This window comes from Myotis yumanensis, unplaced genomic scaffold (assembly GCF_028538775.1).
Source record: "Myotis yumanensis isolate MYYU_CA2020_CCGP unplaced genomic scaffold, mMyoYum1.0.hap1 SCAF_8, whole genome shotgun sequence".
NCBI classification, from domain to species: domain Eukaryota; kingdom Metazoa; phylum Chordata; class Mammalia; order Chiroptera; family Vespertilionidae; genus Myotis; species Myotis yumanensis.
Window position 1 is genome coordinate 46,072,648 of NW_027223759.1, and position 25,806 is coordinate 46,098,453.

Consider the following 25,806-nt stretch of genomic DNA (forward strand, 5'->3'; position numbering starts at 1 on the left):
TTATACCAAATAATAAAGCAATAATTAAACTACTAGGAAAAAAATCAACAAATCTACCATGTTTAGAATTGAATAAAATATCGTGTGTGAAAAGTTGTAGTATATAGCTCAAGTATATCATTAGATGCTTCTATTAGAAAAGAAGAAAAGCTCAAAATTAATGACCTAAGCATAGAGAAATGAGCAGTTAGGAAAAGACTAAAAAATAGGTAGATGAAAGGAAATAATAAATGTAGAAGCAGAAATTAATGAGGCAAAAGCAATCACAATTTAGAGTATTGACCAAGGCAAACATTTTTTGAATAGCTTAATGAAACTGACAAACCCTCTACTAAGGTTAATCAATAAATGCCCTGGCTGGGTGGCTTAGTCAGTTGGAGTATTGTCCCATACACAAAAAGGTTGCAGGTTCAATTCCTAGTTGGGGCATGTATGAGAGGCAACCGATCGATGTTTTCCTCTCTTTTCCCCTTTTCCCCTCTTCCCCTCTTCCCCTCTCCTTCTCCCTCTCCTCTCTCTCTCCCTCTCTCCCTCCCTCAAGTCAATAAAAACATATCCTTATACCCTTACCATACAATTTAGCAATCCTACACATAGGTACTTACCCAACTTGAATGAAAACCTATCTTCACACAAAAATATGCATATTAATGTTTATTTGCCAAAACCCACAAACAATCCAAATTTCCCTGTACTAGAGAATGGATAAACAAAGTGTGGTGCAGCCATACAAATGGAATACTGGGCAGTAATACAAGGAATGAACAACTGACACAGACAACAATAGTGATGAATTTCAAATGCATTGTGTCAAGTAAAAGAAGTTAGACTCAAAGGCTACATATGATATGATTTCACATACATGGTAGGACAAGCAAAATTTGAGGGGCAGAAAACAAATCAGAGATTTCCAGGAATTGGGGATTGGGAGCGGTGTTACATACAAAGAGATGTGGGGGGAATTTATTGGTGTGATAGAACTGTTCTAACCGTGACTGTGTTGATTGTTATGTGACTGAATAGGTTTGCCAAAACTCATAGAACACTATACACAGTATACTAAAATGAGTAAATTTTACTGTATCTTAATTTTATCTTTAATTTTAAAAAATCCCCATTTTCTCCAAAAAATTGTCCCATGGAAAAAATATCTCATGGACAAGGAGAACAGTAATTGCTGAGGGGTTGGGGCAGGGGGAGGTAAAGGTATGGAGGGATAAATGGTGATGGACAGAGACTTGACTTGGGGGGTGAACACACAATACAGAGTACAGATGATGTGTTGTGGAACTGTGCACCTGAAATCTGTATGATTTTGTTAACCAGTGTCACCCCAATAAATTCAATAAAAAGGGAAAAATCTCAGAGAACACTATACACACTACACATGAGTAAATTTTTACTATATCTTAATTTTACCTTAATAAAAAATCCCCATCCTCCCCCCCAAAATTGTCCTGTGGAAAAAAAATATCATGGACCATGGGCCCAGATGCCAGATGCCAATTTCACAGCTGCCTAAAATTGTGTCTGTTACTTTAACCCCTTCCCTGCTAGGCCGGGCCCTGGATAAGGAAATACAGTAGCTAGGAAGCAGTGATGAGCTGAAAAGTGAAAAAAAGAACCTGACTTCACCCCACCACCAGCCTTGCTCTCCCTGCCACTTGGGATTGCAGTCGGAAACAGACCCAGACGAAGGGAGAGGAGAAACTATACACTGTGTAAGAATGTGGAGATTTGCTTACTACACTGAGCTGGACATTAAGTTGCTAAAATGAGACTGTCCCTGTGACTGAGAAATCAGAAAAGCTATGAGATTGGTCTGAATTAAAATAGGGGTGTGAAAAGAATTAGCCTACAGAGGGGATCTGAAGGAGCAGTGAGAAAAAATAAAGTGACTTTTGATGATCACCTCCCTATAGAGCAGTGGTTCTCAACCTTCTGGCCCTTTAAGTACAGTTCCTCATGTTGTGACCCAACCATAAAATTATTTTCGTTGCTACTTCATAGCTGTAATGTTGCTACTGTTATGAATCATAATGTAAATATCTGATATGCAGGATGGTCTTAGGCGACCCCTGTGAAAGGGTCGTTTGACCGCCAAAGGGGTCGAGACCCACAGGTTGAGAACCGCTGCTATAGAGTCGTTTGTTTAGTACAATGGTTACATATGCAATCAGTATGCTAATTGCAAGTGACTGTTATCCAATCCCTATATGAACTAAATAGGGATCTCCTTGTGTTCCCAAACAAGTGGAATACTCTTTTTTTTTAAATGAGCATTTTTATTTTTTTTATTTTTATTTATTTCAGAGAGGGAGAGGGAGACGGAGAGGGAGAGGGAGAGAGAGATAGAAACATCAATGATGAGAGAGAATCATTGATTGGCTGCCTCCTGCACGCCCCCTACTGGGGTTCAAGCCCGCAACCTGTACATGTGCCCTTGACCAGAATCAAACCTGGGACCCTTCAGTCTGCAGGCCGACTCTCTAGCCACTGAGCCAAACCAGCTAGGGCTGAGATAGTCTTATTACAGCTTAATAGAATATCAGATAATGGGCCCTCGCCTAGCTGGTTTGGCTCAGAGGATAGAGCATGGGCCTGTGGACTGAAGAGTCCTGGGTTCCATTCCAGTCAAGGGCACATGCCCGGGGTTGTGGGCTTGATCCCCAGTAGGAGGCATGCAGAAGGCAGCCAATCAATGATCCTCTCTCATCATTGATGTTTCTCTCTGAATTCAATAAAAATATATATTTTTAAAAAGAAAATGGGCCCTATTTCCAAATGAGCCAGTATCAAAACGTATTTCCTGGGAAGTGAACTGGAACCACTGTACAAGCATAAGCAGCAGGAAGGGGTGATTCTATAGCAGCGGTTCTCAACCTGTGGGTCGCGACCCCGTTGGGGGTCGAACGACCCTTTCACAGGGGTCGCCTAAGACCATCGGAAAATACATATATAATTACATATTGTTTTTGTGATTAATCACTATGCTTTAAGTATGTTCAATTTGTAACAATGAAATTGGGGGTCACCACAACATGAGGAACTGTATTAAATAGAGTCGCAGCATTAGGAAGGTTGAGAACCACTGTTCTATAGTCTTAGAGGTATTCAGATCCCAAGGACACCAAAGGACATAAGATTCCCTGGCAGGGAAATTTGTGCTAGAACAGTGCCTGGTACAGAGGAGGAAACATTTGTTGAGTGACTGAATGATTGGAACTCCAAGATGCAAATAGGAAAATGAGAAAGAGATGGCTTTTTTCCCCTCCAGGCTTAAACTGAAAATTAAAAAAAAATTACTATCATAATGATTTTATAGAAATAGCTCTCGGGAACCTATGACAGTAGGTTGAGTCCCAGCTTAATAAGGGTACTGAGTACCATCTAAAGTCAGCTAGTGGACAGTGAATGGGCTGTGGTGACCAAGTAACTATAATTGGAAATCTCTCTTTCTACATGAAAACAAACGGGAAGAAAATTTTGTTTCAGTTCTCCATGGAGAGTATTTTTATTTGTTTATATTCTTCTTGCATACTCTAAAATGCACAGTGTGAATTTCCTTTCCTCAGAAACAGAGGTGAGGCTGGTCCATTTCGCTGAGATCTTCAGAAGGTCTTCGGAAATGTTGCCTTAGGTTTGAGCTAAGCAAGTCACAGGGATTGGTCACGAACGACTACAAAATTACAGGAGATCTAGTTATTATCCGACAATTACTAGAAAAGCATTGGGCACACTGACATACAGCCAGACAGAGGGGGTAACAGAAGAGCAGATGCTGTTTAAGTGATGGGATTTCCATATATACGGCTCTATGTACAGTATCAGAATTCTCTTACACAGTAAACTTAGGCTTAAATCATTTAAGGGCACTCTTATATAAGTACAAGTCTCACTCATTTTAATCTTTTCTCTTTGGCTCACAAATGCACGAAAATACCATGAACAGTTTTCAGAACTTACTGCATTTATATATAAATAAGATACATTACGAATGGGAAGAAAATACAAGACACCTCTTTAACATGGTAAATCTCTGAATATAAATAAGCAAATATCTCATATACCTACAATTAAACAGTCATTTAGATCATTACATGTGTTTTTCCTCCGCCCCAAGGTCAGACAACAGAGATATGCACAATCTACACAAATGAATTTCTAAAAATACAGCAACAGCACACCTGTAACAATGATTCTGCTACTATTTTTCCTTAACCAGATACTAATGGGAAGGGTGTGACTCTTGTCACCGAGTGGTGCTTTTTCTCATCCGTCATCACTTAAGGTGGGGAAAACAATGACAACAAGGTCAACTCCTGCTCACAGGATTTCCCTTGGTCCCTACAACACAACATCTGGAGGAACATCTTTCCTGGGGTTGTTGGGCGAGCTGGTTTGCAGCATGTTTGGCCCGTCAGGTAAAGTTAATTGTCTTGGAGTAGGAACATGCTGTGATCTATTACTAACATCCACACGCTATACATACATACATATATATATATAGAGAGAGGTATATATAACTGTACATATATACTGTGTTCCTAATGTGCAACTTTTTAAAAAGAACATTATTTCCTGCTAACTATCACAAGCTTAAGTACAGTTTTAACAGTATTCAAGATATTATATTTTCCCTCAATGAAATGGCCTATTGTTTTAGCAACTTGCCGAGGTGGCTCTAGCGTGCCAGAGGGGAACGGGAATCCCCATGGCCTCATGTTCTACGGGCGGCTACAGATCCTGGCCCAGTCTCTCTATCTCCTCAATGAGGAAGTCGATGTCAGACTGGGTGGCGGCCGGGTTCGAGATGACCATCCGGAAGAAGTTGGCCTTGTCCCCCTGAGGCTGGTAGCCAACCATGGTCGTGCCAGACTCCATCATCAGGGCTTTGATTTTGGGAGCCACCTTGTGATGGAAACAAAACGAAACTCAAGGCTGATATTAACACCACTCTTTTTACCAGTGCAACCAGTTTCTTGGTTGGGAATAAAGGAGCAGTTTGCTTTTCACCCTTTGTGTTTACACTGACATAAAGACAAAGAAATATTTTATATCTCGGTTTCTTCAGTGGCTAAGATCTAATGACCATTCGAGTCTACCCAGTCATACATTCCCTCAGAAATTTTGAAAGTCAGTCATAGAGCAATGATAATAAAATCAAAATAAAAAACAAACAAACAAAAAAAACTCTTATGGGCAACTACACAAATGAAGGCTTCTGTATAATCCAGAGCCCAAGATCCTGCCTGGCACACAGACAGGCACAGATGAGTATTTGTTGAATGGCTGGATGGTTGGTATATAAAAGAAATATACCAACAAGTATCAATAATATGCAAACTAGATATAGAATCAACAACCAGAATGAATCAGCATTAGAGTAGCCTTGAATTTAGCAGAAGATATGGTAACAGACATAGTTGAATATGGACGTTCCTACGAATATGCATAGGATTCAATTGCCCTGCATACGACCCCTTCTCGATGAAGAACACCAACCTCGGACAGGAATGCGGAGGTTCCTGTTGTATCTGAACCACAGCAAGGGGACAACCCAGACCCAAGTAGAATGTAACAGGATGGCTCCCCACAAGCCCAAGTCTTTAATTTTATTTCTCCCCCATGAGAAGACACATTAGAGTAAGGCTATTCCGACCCACCAGAGAAATGCAAAGGGTGAGATGAGGCAAAGGAGAGAGCCGTACCTTGTGGAGTCTTTCCCGTCGCTCAGGGCTGTCCGGCATGCTCCGGAGGCTTTGTGGGATGTACCAGAAACAGACATTTGTGTGCTCAGGCTGCAGAGATGTTCACAAACAAGCAAACATACAAACAAAACAGAAATTGTGAGAACTTGAGAGAATGCTTCTGCCAAACCCCTATGGACCTTTGGTGGAATTCTCCCCGACCAGAAAAACCCACCAAAAAACAAAGCAAGAAAAAGCAGTGAAATGTTAAAAAATAATTACATTTGGGTAGTTTTAAGAAAGGGTACTATCCATTTGCCATTTTGTAGTGCCTCATATCTCAAAGATGCTCAAAACACTATTTTATTGATAAGTGAATGTTTTTTTGAGCTTACTATACTGATACTGAATCTTTTCTTGATGACTCAGGGTTATCATAAAGAACATTAATACTGGTTCTAACCTGTAAGAGAGGGCTAACTGTGATGCCTAGAATTCTTTAGTGTCCTTCCCTTAAAGACTCCTATGCTTTTCAGTTCTTCCATATTCTTGCTACAGTTTTTCAGTTTCCTTCCCAGTTGCTGTTTGCCGTCATTGTGCCTGCCTCTGACTGGCTTGAGACATCACATCTGTCTTAAAGCTGCTAACAGAATATTTAAAATAATGTAAATGATCAGAGTGAGGTTCCATGGGTGAAGGGCATGAGCACTGTACCGTTGATTTGAACTGCTAGATCCCCCTCCCCCATGCCGACAGGCCTCTTTCTTCCTCATTTGGTGATTCGCCGGCGTGCTCCTACTAGTCTAGACTGCCTAATAAATTGGCTAAGCTGAATGTAGGTGGTGTTATATTATATTGGGTTATGAGTGGATTTTCTTTTATTTAACACTGGCTCCTATTCAGCGATGGAAACATTCTTTAGCCAATTGCCAGCTCCGTTAGGGCAGCGACAGTCTATTTTTTGGTCACTGCTATATAACTCAGCTCCTGGCATGGGGCATCCAATTCACGAGGAGCCAAACTTCCACACAGCGGGCACTCAGTACTTCGTTATGTACCATGTAGATATGAACTCAGGGCAGACACGATTGTACCTTGCTCTCCTCATAATGAATCTATGCAAAGTAGAACTTCACTTTAGAACCTGTCTTGGGAATCATGCATATACCCATCCTATAAGCTTCTTGGAACTGAGAAATAATCTATATATATAAAAGGCTAAGCTGACTTGCACATGCGCGGTACATATAAAGCTCTCACTGGCGCCAATCGCACGCATGTGTTTCGATCTGTCACGGTTGATCATGAATTTGGTTGATGCTTCTATTATAGAGAAAGGGCAAATAGTGATATTAAAATATTTCTTCTAGCCCTAACCGGTTTGGCTCAGTGGATAGAGCGTCGGCCTGTGGACTGAAAGGTCCCAGGTTTGATTCCGGTCAAGGGCATGTACCTTGGTTGCAGGCACATCCCCAGTAGGAGGTGTGCAGGAGGCAGCTGATTGATGTTTCTCTCTCATTGATGTTTCTAACTCTCTACCCTTCTCCCTTCCTCTCTGTAAAAAATCAATAAAACATATTTTAAAACATTTCTTCTAATTAATTTCCTTTCAATGTACATGAATCCGTGCACCGGAACATTAGTTTATGATAAAGGATTCAGACCTGCCAAGGAAAGACCTCTTGTCTGCAAAGAGGTGAAGGGGAAAAGTCATCCCAATGTTACTGGAAGAAAAGTTCATGGACACAGAGAGAATTAAATGAATAGTGCATGAGATTGAAAATTCTGAAACAGCTTTTAACAATGTTAGAAAATATGGTTTTAGGAGCTTCCCTCGACAGATTTTCTGAAAATGCTATATATCTAGTCCATGATGACAACTTACCTCACCATTGAAAACCATCTCAAATTCTTCTCTGTTTTTAATTTTGGCATAGAGGTATTCAGCCAGTTCCAAGCATTTGTTGATCTGATTTTCAAATCCCACTGTTCCCTGTTTTAAAGAAAGAAAAATCGAGTTTATTGGTGAGAGGTTGTATTTCCACTGGTGATGGGCATTTGAGAAGGCCATGCTGTCCTTGTCTACTGGAAATGGACATGAGACTATCCTCGGAGATGGACAGGAAGCAGCATCTGACTGTGCACAGCCTCTTCGCAGCTCAAGCGAAGCATGCCTGCTCTCTTTCGAAGGCTCTCTAGTCTCTGGGCAGTAATTCTCAACAGGGCTCTTAGCTCCTGCTAGTTATTCACAGCCTGGACCTGGAGTCTATTTTCTGGTTTGCTTTATGATACTGCTACTCAGTTTATAAACTGTAACCAGCCCATGATAAAATGAGTACAGAAATTGAGATTTCTCAATAAGAAACTTTTATAGCAATGTGACAGAATAACTTTAATGTCTACTGAATCTAATTTTAAAAATTGGCGTTTATACCTTGGATGTTTTTCATTTCGTTTTTTTTCTAGCAATTCATCTCTATTGTAACTGGCTCTTCACCACAGTTTGAGAAGCATTGCTTTAGACCCACCCTCCCCAGCAGTGAGTCCTGGTCACAACATGTCCCCACGCTCCCAGGCAGGCTACCTTCCACAGCACAGAATCATCCTTTGTGCTGACAGGCAGGCAGGCAGATGGGGAAGCCACTGGTCTCAGTACATGCCCTGAGATCGCAATAGCTCCAACTATTGACGAACTGGTTGAGCATGAGTTTCAAAAGCCAGCATGGCTGATTAATAACAGCAGTGTGGAGGCTGTTCAGCGGGTCAGTGTTAACAAGAGCAGATGCACAGGCTGGCTTGTGGATTGCTAATGGGCCTGGGCGAGGTCCAACACTGGCAAAGCAGCAGTCACTGCTAGGCGTACACCCTGGCCAGGCCACTTTCCACTTGGGAAGCAAGCCTGCACCAGGGGCCCCCCCTCAGCCACCGATTCACAAGGAGCCAAACTTCCAGCAGATGGCTCAAGGGGTTATTTTTAGGTAAAACAAATAAGCAAATTACTGAGACAGTGTGGTTATTATATTTCTAAATGATAGGGCTCTTTCTCTTGTTGCTTATGGCTATTTGTATGTTTAAAATACCTATAATTTCTTTGTGGTAGACATAAAATTCAGACTACTTATATATTAAGACACAATGGCTACATCAGGGGAAAAAACTAAGAATCTTGTCAAATTCTTCCTACAGAGGAAATACGTGACTAGATATTTCACTGGAAAGCCTTGTTTTGGTATTAGGTCGACCCAATCTTAAATCATGGAAGTTAGTAAAGTTAATTTACAGTAGGTAAATAAAAATTATAGATACAGTATACAGCTGTAAAATAAAAATTGCCTTTACTTGATTGCATAAAAGCACTTTTGAAACAAATAGTTAAACAGTGATCCTCTCCCCTCACCCATATTTTGGGGGAAATTCCAATAGTTTGCTTTTTTTAAATATATATATAGACACAGAAACATAACCTGAATGGCCAATGAGTGCAGATCCTGCATTCAGTCTAGCAGTAGGATTTCTTGGAATAAGTATGATTTTCCAGAATAGTGTATCGAGTACAAATAATGAGAAAGCCATATTTAAACAGATCTTAAAACTGTTCTGCTTTGCCCTAGCTGGTTTGACTCAGTGGATAGAGTGTTGGCCTATGGACTGAAGGGTCCCAGGTTCGATTCTGGTCAAAGGCACATATCCAGGTTTCGGGCTCAATCCCCAGAGCGGGGCGTGCGGAAGGCAGCTAATCAATGATTCTCTCTAATCACTGATGTATCTATCTCTCCTCTTTTGTGAAAATCAATAATAAAAAAACAAAAATTGTTCTGTTTTGTTCATTTGTTTTGATATGTTCATTGAATATATCCCATGATTGGAGGCCTTATAAAGGCATTCAGGGTTCTGTTCACATCAATGCAGTAATTTTATCTTTATCTCTTTCTATATCTACACTAAATAACTTCAGCATCCCTAAGGATTGCTGTCGAAGTCTGCATCTTGGCATCATTTTTAGTTGTTATAAGAGAAAGTTATAAAAAAAAAAACTTCATGCTAATTCAAACTGAGGAGATTGAATGGAGGAAGGGAGAATTTGACATGAGAAAGAAAGTGACTTCATTCACAAAGAAAATACAGTTAACTCAATTATCTAGATATTGATTGAACACATAGTGAGTTATCTGTGATACAACTTTGCCTCTCTTTTGCCAGCCTGTGCAAATTACATTTCTGCTCTATTTCCTGAATTCCCTTTTTCTTACCTTTGCTTTCCACATCAGCCAGAACTTGAAAATGTCCACGTGACGGCCACACTGAATTGCCTTGTCCCCAGTGTCATAGGAGACATCATATTGCTTGTCTGGCTGGAAGAGGTAGCCTGCACACATCTGGTTGCATCCTTGGAGTATCCCCTATCATGCAATTCAAGACAGGCATGAATCTGTATCCGCAGATCAGAGATGTGGTGGCTTTGGAGCAGGGCTGGCTGGATGAGGGGTCACAGGCATCCTTCCTGATGTCTTATGAGCTCTTGCACTTGTTCTCTCGTCCTTCTCTAAAACCACTCTTGGGAAAACCTTCGCCCCTTTCCCTCTGTCACTCTCATTAGAAAATAATCTTTTGTCTCAGATGCCAACCCAAGGACCCCACTGCCCCTCTTAGGGACATTTGGAAATACGTGTGGGTGTTTTGGGTTGTTTCAAAGTCTGGGAAGTGCTATGGCATTCAGTGGGCAGGGGATAGAAACTTCCTGCAGTGGGTGGGACAGTCTCATGTTGGGAAGAATGTTCCTCCCCAAAAGCATCCCCTAGAAAGTCTTCTGATCTTTTCCAGGAGGTGCTATGCAGTTAGAGGCCCTCTGAGGGGTGGAGTAAAGCACGCATGCGGGTTCTGGCTCCTACAGGTTGGGGACAGATTCTTTGGGTTGCCTCAGTGTGCAAAAGTTTCCCTTCGAGGGCAGGGTGCTGTTATCAGATGCTTCTGGAAGGGAATCCGCTACTAACTCATTTACAGAAGCTTTTGGTCAACAGTCCTCGTTACTCTGAGCTGACATTTGTAAATATGTAAAGGTCATCTGTATCTCAGCTCCTGAGGCCACAAATTCAAGCTAAGAATTTCAAGAATGTTCCAGTGACCACTTTGCTGCCCTCACTCAGGTTCCAATTGCTCTCACTTTGTTTGTATAAACATGAAGGAATGTGAAATGAAATAATACCCTTAGAGTTCCTGTCACTGACAGGGCCCTGAGCCCTGAACAAGGAAGGACAGTGGAAGGCAGGAGCCTAGAGGAGGCAGGAGATTAGCTGAAGACTAACAGATAAAGGCAGGGAAGAGCAGCAATGGTGGTCCTCACGGGCAGTCATCGTGTGAGCTTGTCACCGAGTACTGTATCAAGACCCCATGCCTTTCTCTTCTTGTGCCTTCTAAACTTTAATAAAGGGTGTGCAGGCCACCAGCTCATCTCTGGAGGGAGTACAGACCTTCTCCTTGACGAGGATGGCGGAGCACTGCAGCAGCACGCCCATCATCTTGTGAGGGTTCCAGGTCACCGAGCTGGCCCTGCAAGAAGCATGTGACACTCTGAGAAGGTGCAGGCATCAGCAAGAGACTGTCCTCTTAAGGAAAACACCATCCTAGGCAGCCCACGTTTTCGACGCCTAGTGGTAAACAACTGTTTTGCAGGCAGTCTCAGGGTACTAAGGGGCAGATTCCCGCTTCTAAACAACTCCTGTTCATAACGGCTAACGTTCGTGAAGAACTTGCTGCGTGTCCTATTACCGTGGGAGCTTTGCAGGCGTTATGCCAGTGTGGTGTCATGGTTCGAAACTCCGGACTTCGGAGCCAAACTGTCCGAATCTGAATCCTGGCTCTGATATTTGCTAGTTTGGGCAAGTTACATAACTCCTCTGGGCCTCAGTTTCCTCATCTGTAAAATGGGGGGTATGTGTCACAGAATTGAAGGAGAAAATGAGTTAATAAATACATACCGCTAATAACTGTGCCTGGAATACTTAATTCTCATAACAACCCTATGATACAGGAACTACTGTCTATTTTAGATGGAGAAACTAAGGCACAAATAGGTTAAATACATCACCCAAAAGCACAGAGCTAGGAAGTGTTGGAGCCAAGATTCAAGTCCAAGGAGTCTAATTGCACAGCCAGTGTTCCTAACCCTTCTGCAGCCTGCCTCCCTCTCAGCCACAGACTCTGGCTGCTTCAGCCTTCAGTTCTTATTTATAAAATGGGCTGGCCATGCTGATCTGCCTACTTATGAGGTAGTGAGTGGAGTGACACTTAAAAGCAAGGATCAATTAGGCAGCCCTAGACTTTGACTATGTAGCAGCTTTGTTCAAATGCTAAATGAACATGACATTGCCAGTTTAGGCCGCAATGATAGCTTAACAAGCATGGTCTCCTAGCAACCGCATCACTCTGTTAGTGAGCAGCACACTAGCTAGGACATTACGGAAAGGACTAAGTATACTGTATAATGACTACAACTTGGGTAACTCGCTTCGGTGGTTTACAGACTCCTTCCCAATGGCCTGGCCCACAGCTGGGCTCTGCGCTTTCATATGTTAAGGATGTTCTCCCCAAACAGAGCAATTGGCTCTGAAATACACAGACTCTCTCCCTAGAGCAGTGGTTCTCAACCTTCCTAATGCTGTGACCCTTTAATACAGTTCCTCATGTTGTGGTGACCCCCAATTTCATTGTTACAAATTGAACATAATTAAAGCATAGTGATTAATCACAAAAACAATATGTAATTATATATGTGTTTTCCAATGGTCTTAGGCGACCCTTGTGAAAGGGTCGTTCGACCCCCAACGGGGTCTCGACCCACAGTTTGAGAACCGCTGCCCTAGAGCTAACACTTGCTGTGAATTTGTAACCTCTCCATCTTGCCTAGGTCCTTTAGAGGGAAAAGGGTGTATATTGTGTGACGACAGGGTGTGCGCTGTGTTTCAAAGATAAGAGAGAAAGGCCTGAGGTCCTGTTGTTCTAAGTGGGTAAGAAAGAAAACCTTTGAGAAAGAGACCCATGAGAAGTTCTAAGGAAAGTTGACTAAGTGCTTATCTCATTAAAATGCATCAGTGAGTCAAGCCATATTTAATCAATTTTCTCATAGCTCTCCTCCCTGAGCCATTCAAAATTATATTTAGACCTCATGAAATGCCTTAAATTAAGTGGTTTTTTGAGTGTCCTAAAGGTCTGAAGTAAATGACTCTTTGCTGCTACAAATGGGAAATAATAAGACATGATATGGATTCAATTTCCTTCAGAAGACATACATGCTCTGAAATGTTAGATAAGAAAAAGGCTAGTGCAAAATGTTCCTACGCTCAAGGATGGAAAATAAAAATTGCCAGATAAACCTAAAGTACAGTTGGACTGGTTCTTCTATATTTAATATATTATCCTCCAAGTTACAGAGTCAAGGAACTATGCTGCAAAGGGTCCGTCCCGGTCACTTTGACACTGGCTTTTCAAAACTGGCCCAGAAGGGAAGCGGCACAGCACAGGTCACAGAACCTCTGTGAGAGAAGCCACTGGTGCGCTCTCCCTGGTGCCGCTCCCAGTCCGCGCTCTAGCCTTGTCTGCTCTCACCTGGCACTTTGCTCCAACCTCACTGGACTCTTTGATGGTCCTCCAACTTGCCAAGAACATTCCTGCTCAGGGCCTTTGCACCTGCCCTTCTCAGGTGAGAAGTATCCTTGCTTCCTGTCTCCCTTTATCTGCTGAAATGTCACCTCCTCAGTGCAGCCTCTGACTACACTGCCTTGAACAGCATGCCTTGTCCCTCCCTGTTATTTAACTGTTTTATTTTTTCCCTCTGAGATAGATGAAGTATCTCTTTGTTTATGAACATCCAGCCCACTGGAACGTAAGCTCCGGGAGGGTAAACCTCTCAGCTGATAACACCTTCCATATGTTGCCGTGTTTTCCTACATGTAGCAGATACACGTTTTTTAGGAAAGTGCCATGCATGGCTAGACTAGAGGCAGGCAACCAGATATTCACATCCATGTCTTCCTGGCTCATGATAAGTGCTCAGTAAGTATTTGCTGAATCAATGGGATCAACTGGGATCAATACATTGGCATCAGGTCAAAATCACATTCAGCTGAGCACACCCACCAAACTTGAATGGTGAATGAGAAAATACATAAGTTGGATGAGCCCAGTGTCCCACCCTTCTCGCAGCAGTAAGCTCAATGAGAAAGAAGAGTGAAATGCACCCTTGTAAACTCTCATTTCGCCTCCAAACTCCCCACTGCTTGGCTCCTCCTCTCTTCTACCCGAGCACCTAGCAATCACATTCATTGTTGTGCTTATCCCATTGGGTTGTAACTATTTGTTTACTTGTCTCTCTCTCTAAATTATAAACTCATTGAGGTGAGGACTCATTTGACTGAGAAATCAATCATAGCTGATCTCCCAGTGCCTGGCACACCATCATTGCTCAATAAATCTCTACTCAGCAAAACTGAGCTCAGTCAGATTGAAATAAGATGTTGGGGACATGAGCAGACTCGGCGGCACAGCATGTCTGATGGCCCGAATGGGAGGAGGCCCAAACTCTGGCCCTTACCTTTCTATGCCACTGAGTTTATGACGGTGCTTCCTGGACATGAGCAGCCCACCGCCCCAGGCAGCCTGTGAGGACAGAGAAAGGAGAGGGAGGGGGAGCCGTGACATTTAAGAATCCGAACCAGTCACTCCACACCTCTACTAAAACATGAGAAAGTAAATGGTGAAAAACATAAGCTTCTCTGACAAAAGGAACCCATACTGATTGTTCAACCAGTGGCAGCTGTAATTCATCATTTGTCAGGTCTTCAGAAGTTCCTCCAGCTTAAAGTCGGAGTAGCTCTGAGGGACACAGGTAAACCTGGTCTGAGCCTGTGGTGCCAAGACCCAAAGGCCTAGAGCACGCCGGGAGGGCAGAGACACTCCGTGAGCCCCAGGGTGGCTCTGGGAGGGACACAGACTGGCGCCCGCCATCAGATCCTGCCCCTGGTAGGAGTCTAAGGGCGTCTGCAAACTCAGAAAGCAGCAGCCCTGCCAGGCTGGGACGTCCCACCACAGCTCCTGCAACATGAAGACATTTTGTGGGCACCCTGGTGCGTACGTTTACTGAATAGCTTGGGACACAGCCTTTGTCGGTCATTTGTTCAATAGTAACGCAGATTATCCAACTGTCCAGTTGTGAGAAGTTACATCCATAAGAGAATGGAGCGAGGAAAAAATAAAAAAATACACTCAGTCATGCATGTGAACAATGTACCTTTTGTGTTCCTGGGAAAATTTGATTTGGGACTACATCTCTTAGCTGATAACACCTTCCATATACTGTCTTATTTTTTCCTACAGGTACCAGATATGCAATATGCTTTTTTTTTTTTTTATAAAAGCGTGTCATAGATGGCTCTGACTGAAGGCAGCTAGTCGAGCGTCCAGATTCATGGCCACTTTCTTCATTGTACCTTATGTTTTTTCCCTCTGAAATCAGTTATATTTCCCTCTGCAGCTATGTGTCCAGACAAAAGCTACCTGGGAAGGCGATAGAGACCATATTCTAAAATGAATCCCAGGAGATAGGAGCCAGAGAGGAGGGGAACTAATGCAGTGTGGGGAGAGAGCCAGCTGGGCAGTGGGAGAAGCTTGAGGCAAATCACAAAGCAGAACCGCGTCCACCCCTATGGGCTGGGCCACACTGTGAGTTACAGCACTTACATCGACATGCAGCCAAAGGTTATATTTCTCACATATATCTGCAATCTCCTGTATCGGATCAAAGGCTCCATAAACAGTCGTGCCAGCAGTTGCATTGACGTAAAGAGGAACATATCCCTGTAAGGCAAGAGGGACAGGCTGATTAGTCTCTTTAACCTCTCTCCTTTCCACAGGAGGTAGATGAATTGCAGTAGCATTTATTCACAGATCAGCTGTGGTATCAGACACTCTATCTGGCAGTTCTTCGTTGGTACATTTACTCATTCATTCATTTATTCAACACATAGTTTTTGAGCGACGTTTTTGTGCCAAGCCCTGTTGTAGACGCAGGGAACATAGCAGTGAGCAAAAGAGATGAAGATTTTTGTCCCTGTGGAGGTTACGTTCTAGTGGACAGTGACAGCAAACAAAATCAAATAAGCAAAATACACAGTCTGATATTGACAAGGTCTATGGCAGCGGTTCTCAGCCTGTGGGTCGCGACCCCTTTGGCGGTCGAATGACCCTTTCACAGGGGTCGCCTACAACCATCCTGCATATCAGATATTTACATTACGATTCATAACAGTAGCAACATTACAGTTATGAAGTAGCAACGAAAATAATTTTATGGTTGGGTCACAACATGAGGAACTGTACTTAAAGGGCCAGAAGGTTGAGAACCACTGGTCTATGGTGAACAATAAAGCAGGGAAGAGAAATAACAAGTTTAAAGTGTTAGGCAGGTAGTTCTGAATAGCATCTGGACACTGTACAGTTGAGAAGCTGTGTTATTCTAAGTGTACTGATGTAATAATAACACTGAAGCATTGCTTGGTTATTTAAAGCCAGTCTATACACTGTTTCACTAATAGTGGATGTGGTAAAATGTGTTGATGTGAACAAGAAATAAACAAGGAAGTGGCGTCAGACAGACTGAGGGAAACCTGTGAGTCCTACGCGTTATTGGAGCTCAGCTCCACCTCTACTCCTTGCTCAGTCCTAGTGACATTTCCATCCATCCTCTACCGAAACCCCAGCAAACAACTACAGTCAGAGAAGGAGGCTCAAGAATGTAACCAAAACAATGAGTTGGTAAATGGTTTGTCAGCTATCTGGCACTGCCTTGTGGATACATCTGCTCTATGAGATTTTGTTTTGTCTGTTTAATAGACTTGACTGAGGCCGATTCACCAAGTATCATGGTCCACCTGGCAGGGCATGGAAGTACTTTGTTAAACAAAATCCTAAGCTAAAATGATACTTGTTAAAATGAGATTATACCTAAGAAGTAAGTGAAAACTACAATAGGCTGTATCTTTGTGGTGCTTGGGTAGTAGATTTATTGAAGTACATAAAACCAATCATTTGGCACAATTAAAATAGGGCAAGAGGTTTAATGTCTGAAATTTTTATTTTTCAAAAAAACCGATATGGTATAGACCAGCCGTGGGCAAACTACAGCCCGCGGGCTGGATCCGGCCCGTTTGAAATGAATAAAACTAAAAAAAAAAAAAGACTGTACCCTTTTATGTAATGATGTTTACTTTGAATTTATATTAGTTCACACAAACACTCCATCCATGCTTTTGTTCCGGCCCTCTGGTCCAGTTTAAGAACCCATTGTGGCCCTTGAGTCAAAAAGTTTGCCCACCCCTGGTATAGACACAGCGTTAAAGCCAAATCATCTCACAAGTTGGAAATAAATAAATATCTAAGAATAGAATTTTAGAAACACAATAAAATAATATCTTATACTATCAAAGATTTTTACTTTCTACAGCAGAGAGAAGGTATTTTTAAAAATTTGTATTCGCCAGAGTTTAGATGTACCCTAGAGTATATACCTTTTGCTTGGCTTCAAGAATTTTTGCCTCTAAATCAGCAGGAATTATCTTCCCCCTGTAATTGTTATAAAAGGAGAGAAATGAAAATGAAAAATCAATGAGACTGCACATGAAAAAAACTTCAGCCGCAGTAAAAAGTAATTTAATCGGATATTTTCAACAGACCATTAGCAGCTTGGCACACTGTACTGAGTCAGTCCTTAAGCACAATAAAACAAATTTAACAGATGAACACATTTCATACATCAAGAACCTAATAGTCACTCTCCCCTGCCTACCTTTCATTGCACTTTATCAAAATCACATTGTCGGTTCCAAAGCCAAGCGCAGCCCCAGCCTTTTTTATGGAGTAGTGACTCTGCAACAAACAGAGGCTCGAGGTTAGATGTTCCACAGTCCCGTGGAAAACACCACAATCCACGAGCAAGAGCACCTGACTCACATGTTCTGAGGTGAAGAGGACCAGGTTGGGCACGGCCGCCATACCCTTTGTCTTAACTTCTGGGAAGTACTTGTAGCGCGCTGCCATGATGCTGTACATGTTGGATATGGCTCCCCCTATCGGCAAGCAGACACATTGGGTGGTGTTGCAACTCCTTCGTTATTTTTTCTAACAGCAAAGGCTAAGCCGGGTGTCTCAAGAGACAAGGGAGGTCAGAAAGGGGGAAGGACAGTATTCTGATAGGATTTGATGGCTTCCCTATTGCCAGGAACCCTTTGCCCAGGGAATATAGTGGTCACACTCCTTACCAAAGCCATCTAGGCAATTTGGTTGGAGGTGCATCACATACTCCAGTGCCTGCCCCACCTGAAGCCTAGACAGAAATATAAGAGGTGGCAGTGGCTGTAAAGAGAGAGGCGAGTTACAACTTCCCTGCTTCTGCTCTCTGCTCAATCTATTTACTGAACGAAGATTAATTTGTTCTCTGAGTCAGAAAGACAGAGAAAGAGAGAATTATGGAGCCTACTGAAGGAAATGGTGACATTGCCTGGATACTCTTCCAAGAACAGCCTAACTGAGTAATTTGGGAGAGCTCTAAGTTGATGAAAATAAAACCAAACGTGTGTTTACTTAAATAAAGACACAAGGAGAAGTCAGGTAGCTAGGTACATCTGGCCAAGTCAAACTAATTGCTTTTGCATCAATTACCTCACAATTAAACAGGCAAATTGGTGGGTCGCTTGAATTGCTTGGACAAGTGTAATTCTTATTTCTTTTCCATTTGAATACAATCACACTGTCTCTGACACCATCCCAAACTCCTTCCTATCTTCCTTCCTGTCCTTGTTTTTAAAATTTTTATTGTATCCTTTGAACTAGAGATCAAAGTAGATAAACTATTTTGGCAGAAATTGATTAGTCAGTTGACAACCTTGATTCACTTATCCTCAGCTTAATCCAACCATTGTTGACAAACTGGAATTATTTAGCATAATTTAGACACAATCTTTCTCAGTTTGGACAGGTTTAGGCCCTGCCTTTGTTGGTTAGTACACACAGAAGGTAGCATTGTTGCTAGCCTTCACCCTGACAAAGATAGGAAGGCAGAGGATCCAAAAAAAATCTTTAAAAGTCATTATTCTTCCATGAACTCACTCTGTGGTTACTATTCTCAAAAGGGTCCTAAGGATCCATATTACAAACCTGTAGGAGAATCAGGGAAACAGAACGAACAGAAACTTACCAGGAGAAAATATCCCATCACCATCTTTATTTGACCATCCAACTATCTCTCTCATCTTCTTAAGCGTTATTTGCTCCATGAGGACAAACACTGGAGCAATTTCATAAGTAAACCTGGAATGGTGGTAAAAAAATGAATGAAAATAAAGAAGTCAACCACTTATTTGAAGAACACAGATGACTGTTTTAATATTTGTACTTGGGATCTAAGAAGAAAAAAAGGAGGTTCAAAACCACTAAAACAATTCATTTCCTGGAAATGCATTAGGTCACCAATCATAAAATGTCAGAAACCAGTCTGTGTTACCAAAAGAGGTGGTTGAAGTGCCTGCCCTATGATTTTTCACCAACAAAATATATTCTTATCTAAATGGAATGTCTTCAGTGTGGTTCACCCAGAGAAAAAAAAATGAAAGATTACTTTTCTGGGTCCCTTTCACCTCTGAGATTGTTGCATGATGCAAATATTAATTGAAAAAAATGTATCCTAACATTCATATAAAATCGATTTGCAACATTAAAAAAAAACACACCTTGACTGCCAATTTCACACTTGTAGAATCTATAAAGCCCAGAGCCAAACTCTATCTTTTAAAAAACAACGTAAACATCTGGAAGCTAACTGTGAAGATAATTGGAAATATTGACCCAGGTTTTTAAGATCTCAATTTAATTACCTACATGGTTTTTCTACTGAGAATCCCCAAGGACAGCTCTATTTCCATAGTTCTCTGAAGTTGATATCGGTCAAGAATAATTATAAGCGATGATTTTCTAATTACCAATTATAAATAACAAGAAGATGGTCAATTGGCATAAACAGCTAACTATGGGCATTAGATATCCTGGTAGGTTAGCTTTGTCTTCTAACAAACTGATTTAAAAGCAGCAGGCCATGCTCTTCTCAAAGCAATTCAAAACAGGGCACGGTCTGGCAGACAAGTCATTGAAACAAGATCATGGTGCCAAGTATAGGACTTAGGATACATCAAAGAAGGTGCATCCACAGAAAATTGAGCCAGAAAACAAAAAGACATTTATCAGCTCTGAGGCTCGCTGTCTTTCTTCCTTTGGCTTGACCCTCTCAAGCATTGGAGTCTGTGACCATGCTCACTGAAGAGAGATGCCTAGATTGACTCAGCTGAGTGATAGGGGAAACTTAATCATTGGGTAGGGTGTTTGAGCTGAATGTCAATGCTGAGAACTAATGGAAATTCTTACTGGCTTAATGACTTAGAAAAGCTATTTGCAAGGATGAGATAACAATGGTTGCATATAAGACATAGGTGAAGCTACTAAGTTTTAATCATGGAAAAAAAAGCCATCAAATTAATCACACAGCTGTAAAAGAGAACAAAAAGATCCTGGAGGATCCTCAGGCTATATCTGCTGGTAGAAGAATTTTGTTTCCAAAATAAAAAGAATATGTCTATTTTCCTTAGTAGGAACTTGAAATTTAGGAGGAAGACCCTTGGAAATCATGTGTTCCGTTACCATCACCTCTGGAGTTCACAATCATGCTTTGGTTCTCTCTGAGCCCCATCACCGTAGCAACCAACACTCCCTCATGTCTGATGGCCTGATAAAGGAAGAAGAAAAGAAGGATTCCTGGTTTAGCCTGTGCTGCTGAGTGTACCAAGAGTCAAACTCATGATGTGCTCACCATTCTTGAACAAATGTGCTAATAGTGCCATTGACTTTTGGAAATGTTGGCATAGCAAACATGTTTGCATGGTGAATAGGTACTGGTGGCATTGTGTGTGTTGGAATGTCACAATAGGCAGGGAACATGGAATCATATACAATAGTATCAGAGCCTTACCGAGGATTGGATGGAAGCTGAGTTGGAATCAAGTCAGTGTTAGATGGTCAGGCAGGAACCACATGGGGAAGGGAGAAGAGATGGGGCTGAAGGCCAGGGTTTGGTCCGCTTCATGATTTGTATCAATTTAGGCCCCCGGTTTAGTCTTAGAATTCGTCTTCCTACTCAAGGACCAGGAAGGAACAAGACCACTACTCTCAGGACTGGAAGAAAGAGTCTAGAGAGTTTGATCATGAGACTATCTGATCTTATCCTTTTCAGGTTCCTTATTTGTGCCAGGTTCTCAATTCAGAAACCTTTCTTTCGGTTCTGTTCAACAAATGCTTACTGAATGACTATTCTCTGCCAGGTAGCAGCTTGCGTACTGAGGAGACAAATGTGTTATAAGACACCACTCCCAACCTTGAGGAAGAAGCTTAGGAGGATGAATCCAGCATAGGTTCTTGGCCTTAGATGCATCCTGTTTGACAGTTCCTACCTGGGTCTTAAGGACCAGTTATTTCATAGCTACTACCATGCTTATCTTGATTATTAGTCCTGATGTCCTCTCTTAGAAGTACTAGTAGATAGGTTGGCTCATGACTGTTGATCCTCCGCCAGGCCTGTCAAATGGGCTGACATGGTGCTCCCTGTTTCTGACATTTCTGTGACCCTGCCTTCCCACTGGGCCATCTTTACAACTGGTTGTCTGCCTGCACCCAAAACCTTATAGAAGGCCTTGAAGTTCACCCTTCAGCAGTGATTCTTAACTTAATTGGGGCCATAGACCCCTTTAGGACTCCTCGGAAAGCCATAGCCCCTCTTCCCAGGAAGAAAATGAGGACACACATCATTTGATATACAATTGTAGGAGACACCCCTCTTGCAACCTGGACTCCAGGTTAGGTACCCCTTCCCTAAATGACAGATGAAAGAAGAGAAAGTCGAGAGATCAGAGGTCAAATATGGATTCAGAAGAAGCTGGTTAGATGCTACAGTTAGAGTACAAGATCATATTTCAGAATCAGAGAACAAGAAACTAAACCTGCAAAAAGCTCTGAGTTGAAGCATAAGAACATGAGATTGGAAGTAAAAATGTAGAACAGTCATGGATGACACTGAAGGAGACTTCTGGGCTTTTCTACATTCTGAGTAGAGTAGTGAGTCAGCCCTTTTTGTGTGGCTCAACTCACCTTCCCAGAGGGATTCACTCAGAACCCAGGTAAATTGCTTAAGAAGCTACATTTCTCTGTGGCAGAATCTGCTGGTTGCTAACCAGTATCAATCTTCTCTTGCTTCATTCCATTTCATTTGGGATGGCAATTCACCCAGATCAGAGACTACCCTTCCTAGCCTCCCTAGTGTGGCTATGGGGCTAAGCTCTGGCTAAAGAGAAGCTGTGGGAAATGTGTGGCACTTCTGAAGTTCCTTGGAAGGAAAGAGTGTGTTCCCCTTGGGCCCTTCCTCCTTCTCTCCCTCTCCCTCCATCCTCCCTGAGGTCTGAAGCAGGGATGCGATACTAGAGCTCCAGCAGCCAGCCTGCGCCATCGTGTGACTGACTCTGAGGACATGAGCCACGTGCTACAATAGGGATGAAAAAGGCACAAGGAATCTGGATCCCTGGTGACTGCCAAATTGGAAACTTCTTTAGTGAGCGAAAGAAATAACTCTCTACGTTGACCATCTTGACACTCCTCTTAGATCTCCCCTCCTTACAGCTGTGGCAGGTGGCCTATCTTCACCTTCAGAGCAAACACATCTGGGAGGAGCTTAGTGAGCCCTCTGGTGTCCAGAGAGGATGAGAGACAGAAACAAAAGAGCCAAAAGGCTGAAGGGAGGGTCTTGAATGACAACAGCACCTGCAGGGTGGACTTGCTTTCCTCAGTGTGTGCCTGTGCCCTGCATCTTGGATACACTGGGTGCTGAAGACCGGTGCCATTTTCAGTCTTCAGAACCACCCTCTTGGATGGGTATTATTATCCCCCACTTTCCAGAAGAAGAAAATGAGGTTCAGAGAAATTCAGCGATTTGCTTTAAGCTCTCACAGTTAGTTTCAGAGTCAGAATCCCCAGTCCTTTGTATCACATCTGCTTTTGTATGACAAACGAGAACGGCTTCCTGCAGGCTCTCACACTCTGCCCAGTGTTAAATGACTGATAACTCTCCTAGAAAATTCCTCCTGCGTAATTTCTATGAAAACAAAGCACTAGATAATTGAAACCCTAGCCTCAGAACAAAGGGCCGGGATAGGTCTCCCCATAAAGATTATGTATGGTGCTCAGTTACTTGTGGGCAGGCTGCTGTGTACACTTGGGCACAAGTCGACCTGCACTGTTGTGGTTGGTGACCCTGTTTTTGGAAGGAGAGAGTTGTATGTGTACATTTGTGAAGTTTTCTTTGGATCTTCACTGGGTCCTCGCTTGGAAGAATACAACTCCAAGATATATGCACAGGCAAGTATAAATGCATGCACATAAATGTGCTTTTTATTCCAGCAGCCTGATACCTCACACTTTGTCACTTGCGTTTGGATATTGGACATTTCTTTTAAAAAAGACTATGCTGAGGAATACAGTCACTATTTCCTATTACCAGTGCTACCCACACTTAATGATAGCACGGTAAAAAAAATGAGTATATCACAAACTCCTACTCTGCCAAAGAAAGAGCCTTTTGCTCTTCTTTCTCAGGCTGATTTGGACACTGTTCCCAGTTGGAGGAGAAACTGTCACAGGGAGCACATTTCTGCATAAGCTCCCGACAGCGCTGCTACATTTCATGATCTTCCAGGGGAACTGGCTTAGAATAATTTCTAGATAATAGTTATGCCTTCTTCAGGCAATGCCTTGTCTCCAACTGACAGAAGCTATTTCACTCTTTTAAATAACCTTCTCTATCGATCTGTTGGAATCGGATCATATTTTATAAATATCCTTTGTTCAGTACAGCTGCAATTACTATGTGCCATGTGGTTGGACTGGCCTTGACCTCAGATGGCTGGGACATATTTTAGTGTTTCATGGCTGAGCTGCACTAAGGGAAGAATAAGGGGCTTTGATTTTTATGAAGCCATACAAACAAGGAGAGTTTGAGAACTCTCTGGTTGAAGAAAAGCCGTTCAGGAGACTATCTGGTCATAAATGGCTCAAAGGGGTGAGTTCCTTTTAATTACCTTGAGATTGGGCTATATATATCAGGAAATTGCAGCTGGGAGACCTACAGAATATACACTTAAACATGCTGGGTGAATACAGGGCCTATATTAATAAGGGTATTTAGACCTTAATAGATATGTAGCTCTTACTCTATTTTTCTTACTTATTTTCTAAAAAGTTAAGTTTTTTAAAAAAATATTTTTTTATTGATTTCAGAGAGGGAGAGGGAGAGAGAGATAGAAACATCAATGATGAGAGAGAATCATTGATCGGCTGCCTCCTGTATGCCCCCCCTGGGGATTGAGACAGCAATCCAGCAATGTGCCCTGACAGAATCGAATCGTGACCTGGTTCACAGGTTGACGCTAAACCACTGAGCCACACGGAAGTTCTTTTAAAGCTATACTTTCTAATTAAAATTGTTCATTAGTGTGAAATGCTCCAATTAAGTGTTAGTATCTTTTCAAGTTATGAGTATATCATGATGTCTGTGCTTGCTGATACATTTTTACCTCACAAATCATAACACAGTAAAAAGACAAGATACCAGCAATTATTTCTTTGACCCGAATTCCTCTCTGCCCTTTGCAGCCTCAGCGATTCAACATGGACACTCTGTGAAGTTAACCATGACTTGCGAGCAGGGAGCGTAAAAACCATTTTCAATTTTAATCAATTTAATCTTTTAAGCCTTTTAGCATGAAAGGCTTCACCTGTCACATTTGCTTTTCAAAAATTTGTCATTGTTGTTTTAAATTAGCTAACAAAGCAAGAATCTTTAATTAATAGAAACTTTTCTGAATGGAGTTAAGTATTTTGAGTCACAGCATTAAACTGCTTTGGAACACACACGACTCAGTAAGTAATTTTAAAGTGCCCGTTCAGGTTTCATGGCTGGGAGAAAAATAGAGTACCTTGGACTTTAACAACTTACACTCTATCTTAATGTCTGATGGAATTTCTCATTTTAAATAATACCACCATTTTACCTAAATTTATTTTTCAAATCTACTTTACCATGAATTTAAAAAGTGGGGGATTATTTTTTGAATAGTTTCATAGTTACTAAAACCCATGTAATTCTTATGTAGTTATTTTAAAATTATTGTAAAAAATTTGTTTCATTATTTCTCCTGGATACTTTAACAAAATGTGGTGCCATTGTCTAGGTCACCCGTGGGCAAACTACGGCATGCGGGCCGGATCCGGCCGTTTCAAATGAATAAAACTAAAAAAAAAAAAAGACCGTACCCTTTTAAGTAATGATGTTTACTTTGAATTTATATTAGTTGACACAAACACTCCATCCATGCTTTTGTTCTGGCCCTCCGGTCCAGTTTAAGAACCCATTGTAGCCCTCGAGTCAGAAAGTTTGCCCACCCCTGGTCTAGGTGCATAGATGGTGGTAAAGCATAATCATAGTGTTGAGAGGAAAGACAGTACTCAGGAGGCTATGCTGACACTACATCAACTGACCACCAGTCCTTGTCTCTGACAAGATAATGTCTATGTAGAGCAGTGGTTCTCAACCTTCTGGCCCTTTAAATACAGTTCCTCATGTTGTGACCCAACCATAAAATTATTTTCGTTGCTACTTCATAACTGTAATGTTGCTACTGTTATGAATTGTAATGTAATATGCAGGATGGTCTTAGGCGACCCCTGTGAAAGGGTCGTTCGACCGCCAAAGGGGTTGCGACCCACAGGTTGAGAACCGCTGATGTAGAGGAAACTGTGAGGTGATTACCAGAAGTCCACCCAGGAAGCACATGCACCCTCCCCCCGCACCCAGGACCTTAGAGTCAGTTTCATATAAATGTACAAGAACTTAGAAACAAAGGGTTCACCTACTCAAACAAGTATGGGGGAAAAGCAAATCCAGAAACAAACAATGATTTTGAAAGGAATGTATCACTAC

The 25,806-nt window shown here is 42.0% G+C and overlaps 1 protein-coding gene across 1 annotated transcript in view; it reads right to left on the minus strand.

Moving 5' to 3' along the window:
- Positions 1-3,467: 3,467 nt before the first annotated feature.
- The window catches only part of GAD1 (glutamate decarboxylase 1), a 43,838-nt gene continuing 21,499 nt past the window's right edge, over positions 3,468-25,806 (minus strand). Inside the window, exons 7-17 of the mRNA XM_070422779.1 lie at positions 18,934-19,046; positions 17,691-17,806; positions 17,527-17,606; positions 17,249-17,303; positions 15,423-15,539; positions 14,278-14,342; positions 11,159-11,237; positions 9,941-10,090; positions 7,576-7,683; positions 5,712-5,801; positions 3,468-4,911 (exon numbers count right to left, since the gene is read on the minus strand). Of these exons, the coding sequence (XP_070278880.1) occupies positions 4,738-4,911; positions 5,712-5,801; positions 7,576-7,683; positions 9,941-10,090; positions 11,159-11,237; positions 14,278-14,342; positions 15,423-15,539; positions 17,249-17,303; positions 17,527-17,606; positions 17,691-17,806; positions 18,934-19,046 (1,147 nt within the window). The 3' untranslated portion in view covers positions 3,468-4,737. The remainder of the gene's footprint in view (positions 4,912-5,711; positions 5,802-7,575; positions 7,684-9,940; positions 10,091-11,158; positions 11,238-14,277; positions 14,343-15,422; positions 15,540-17,248; positions 17,304-17,526; positions 17,607-17,690; positions 17,807-18,933; positions 19,047-25,806) is intronic.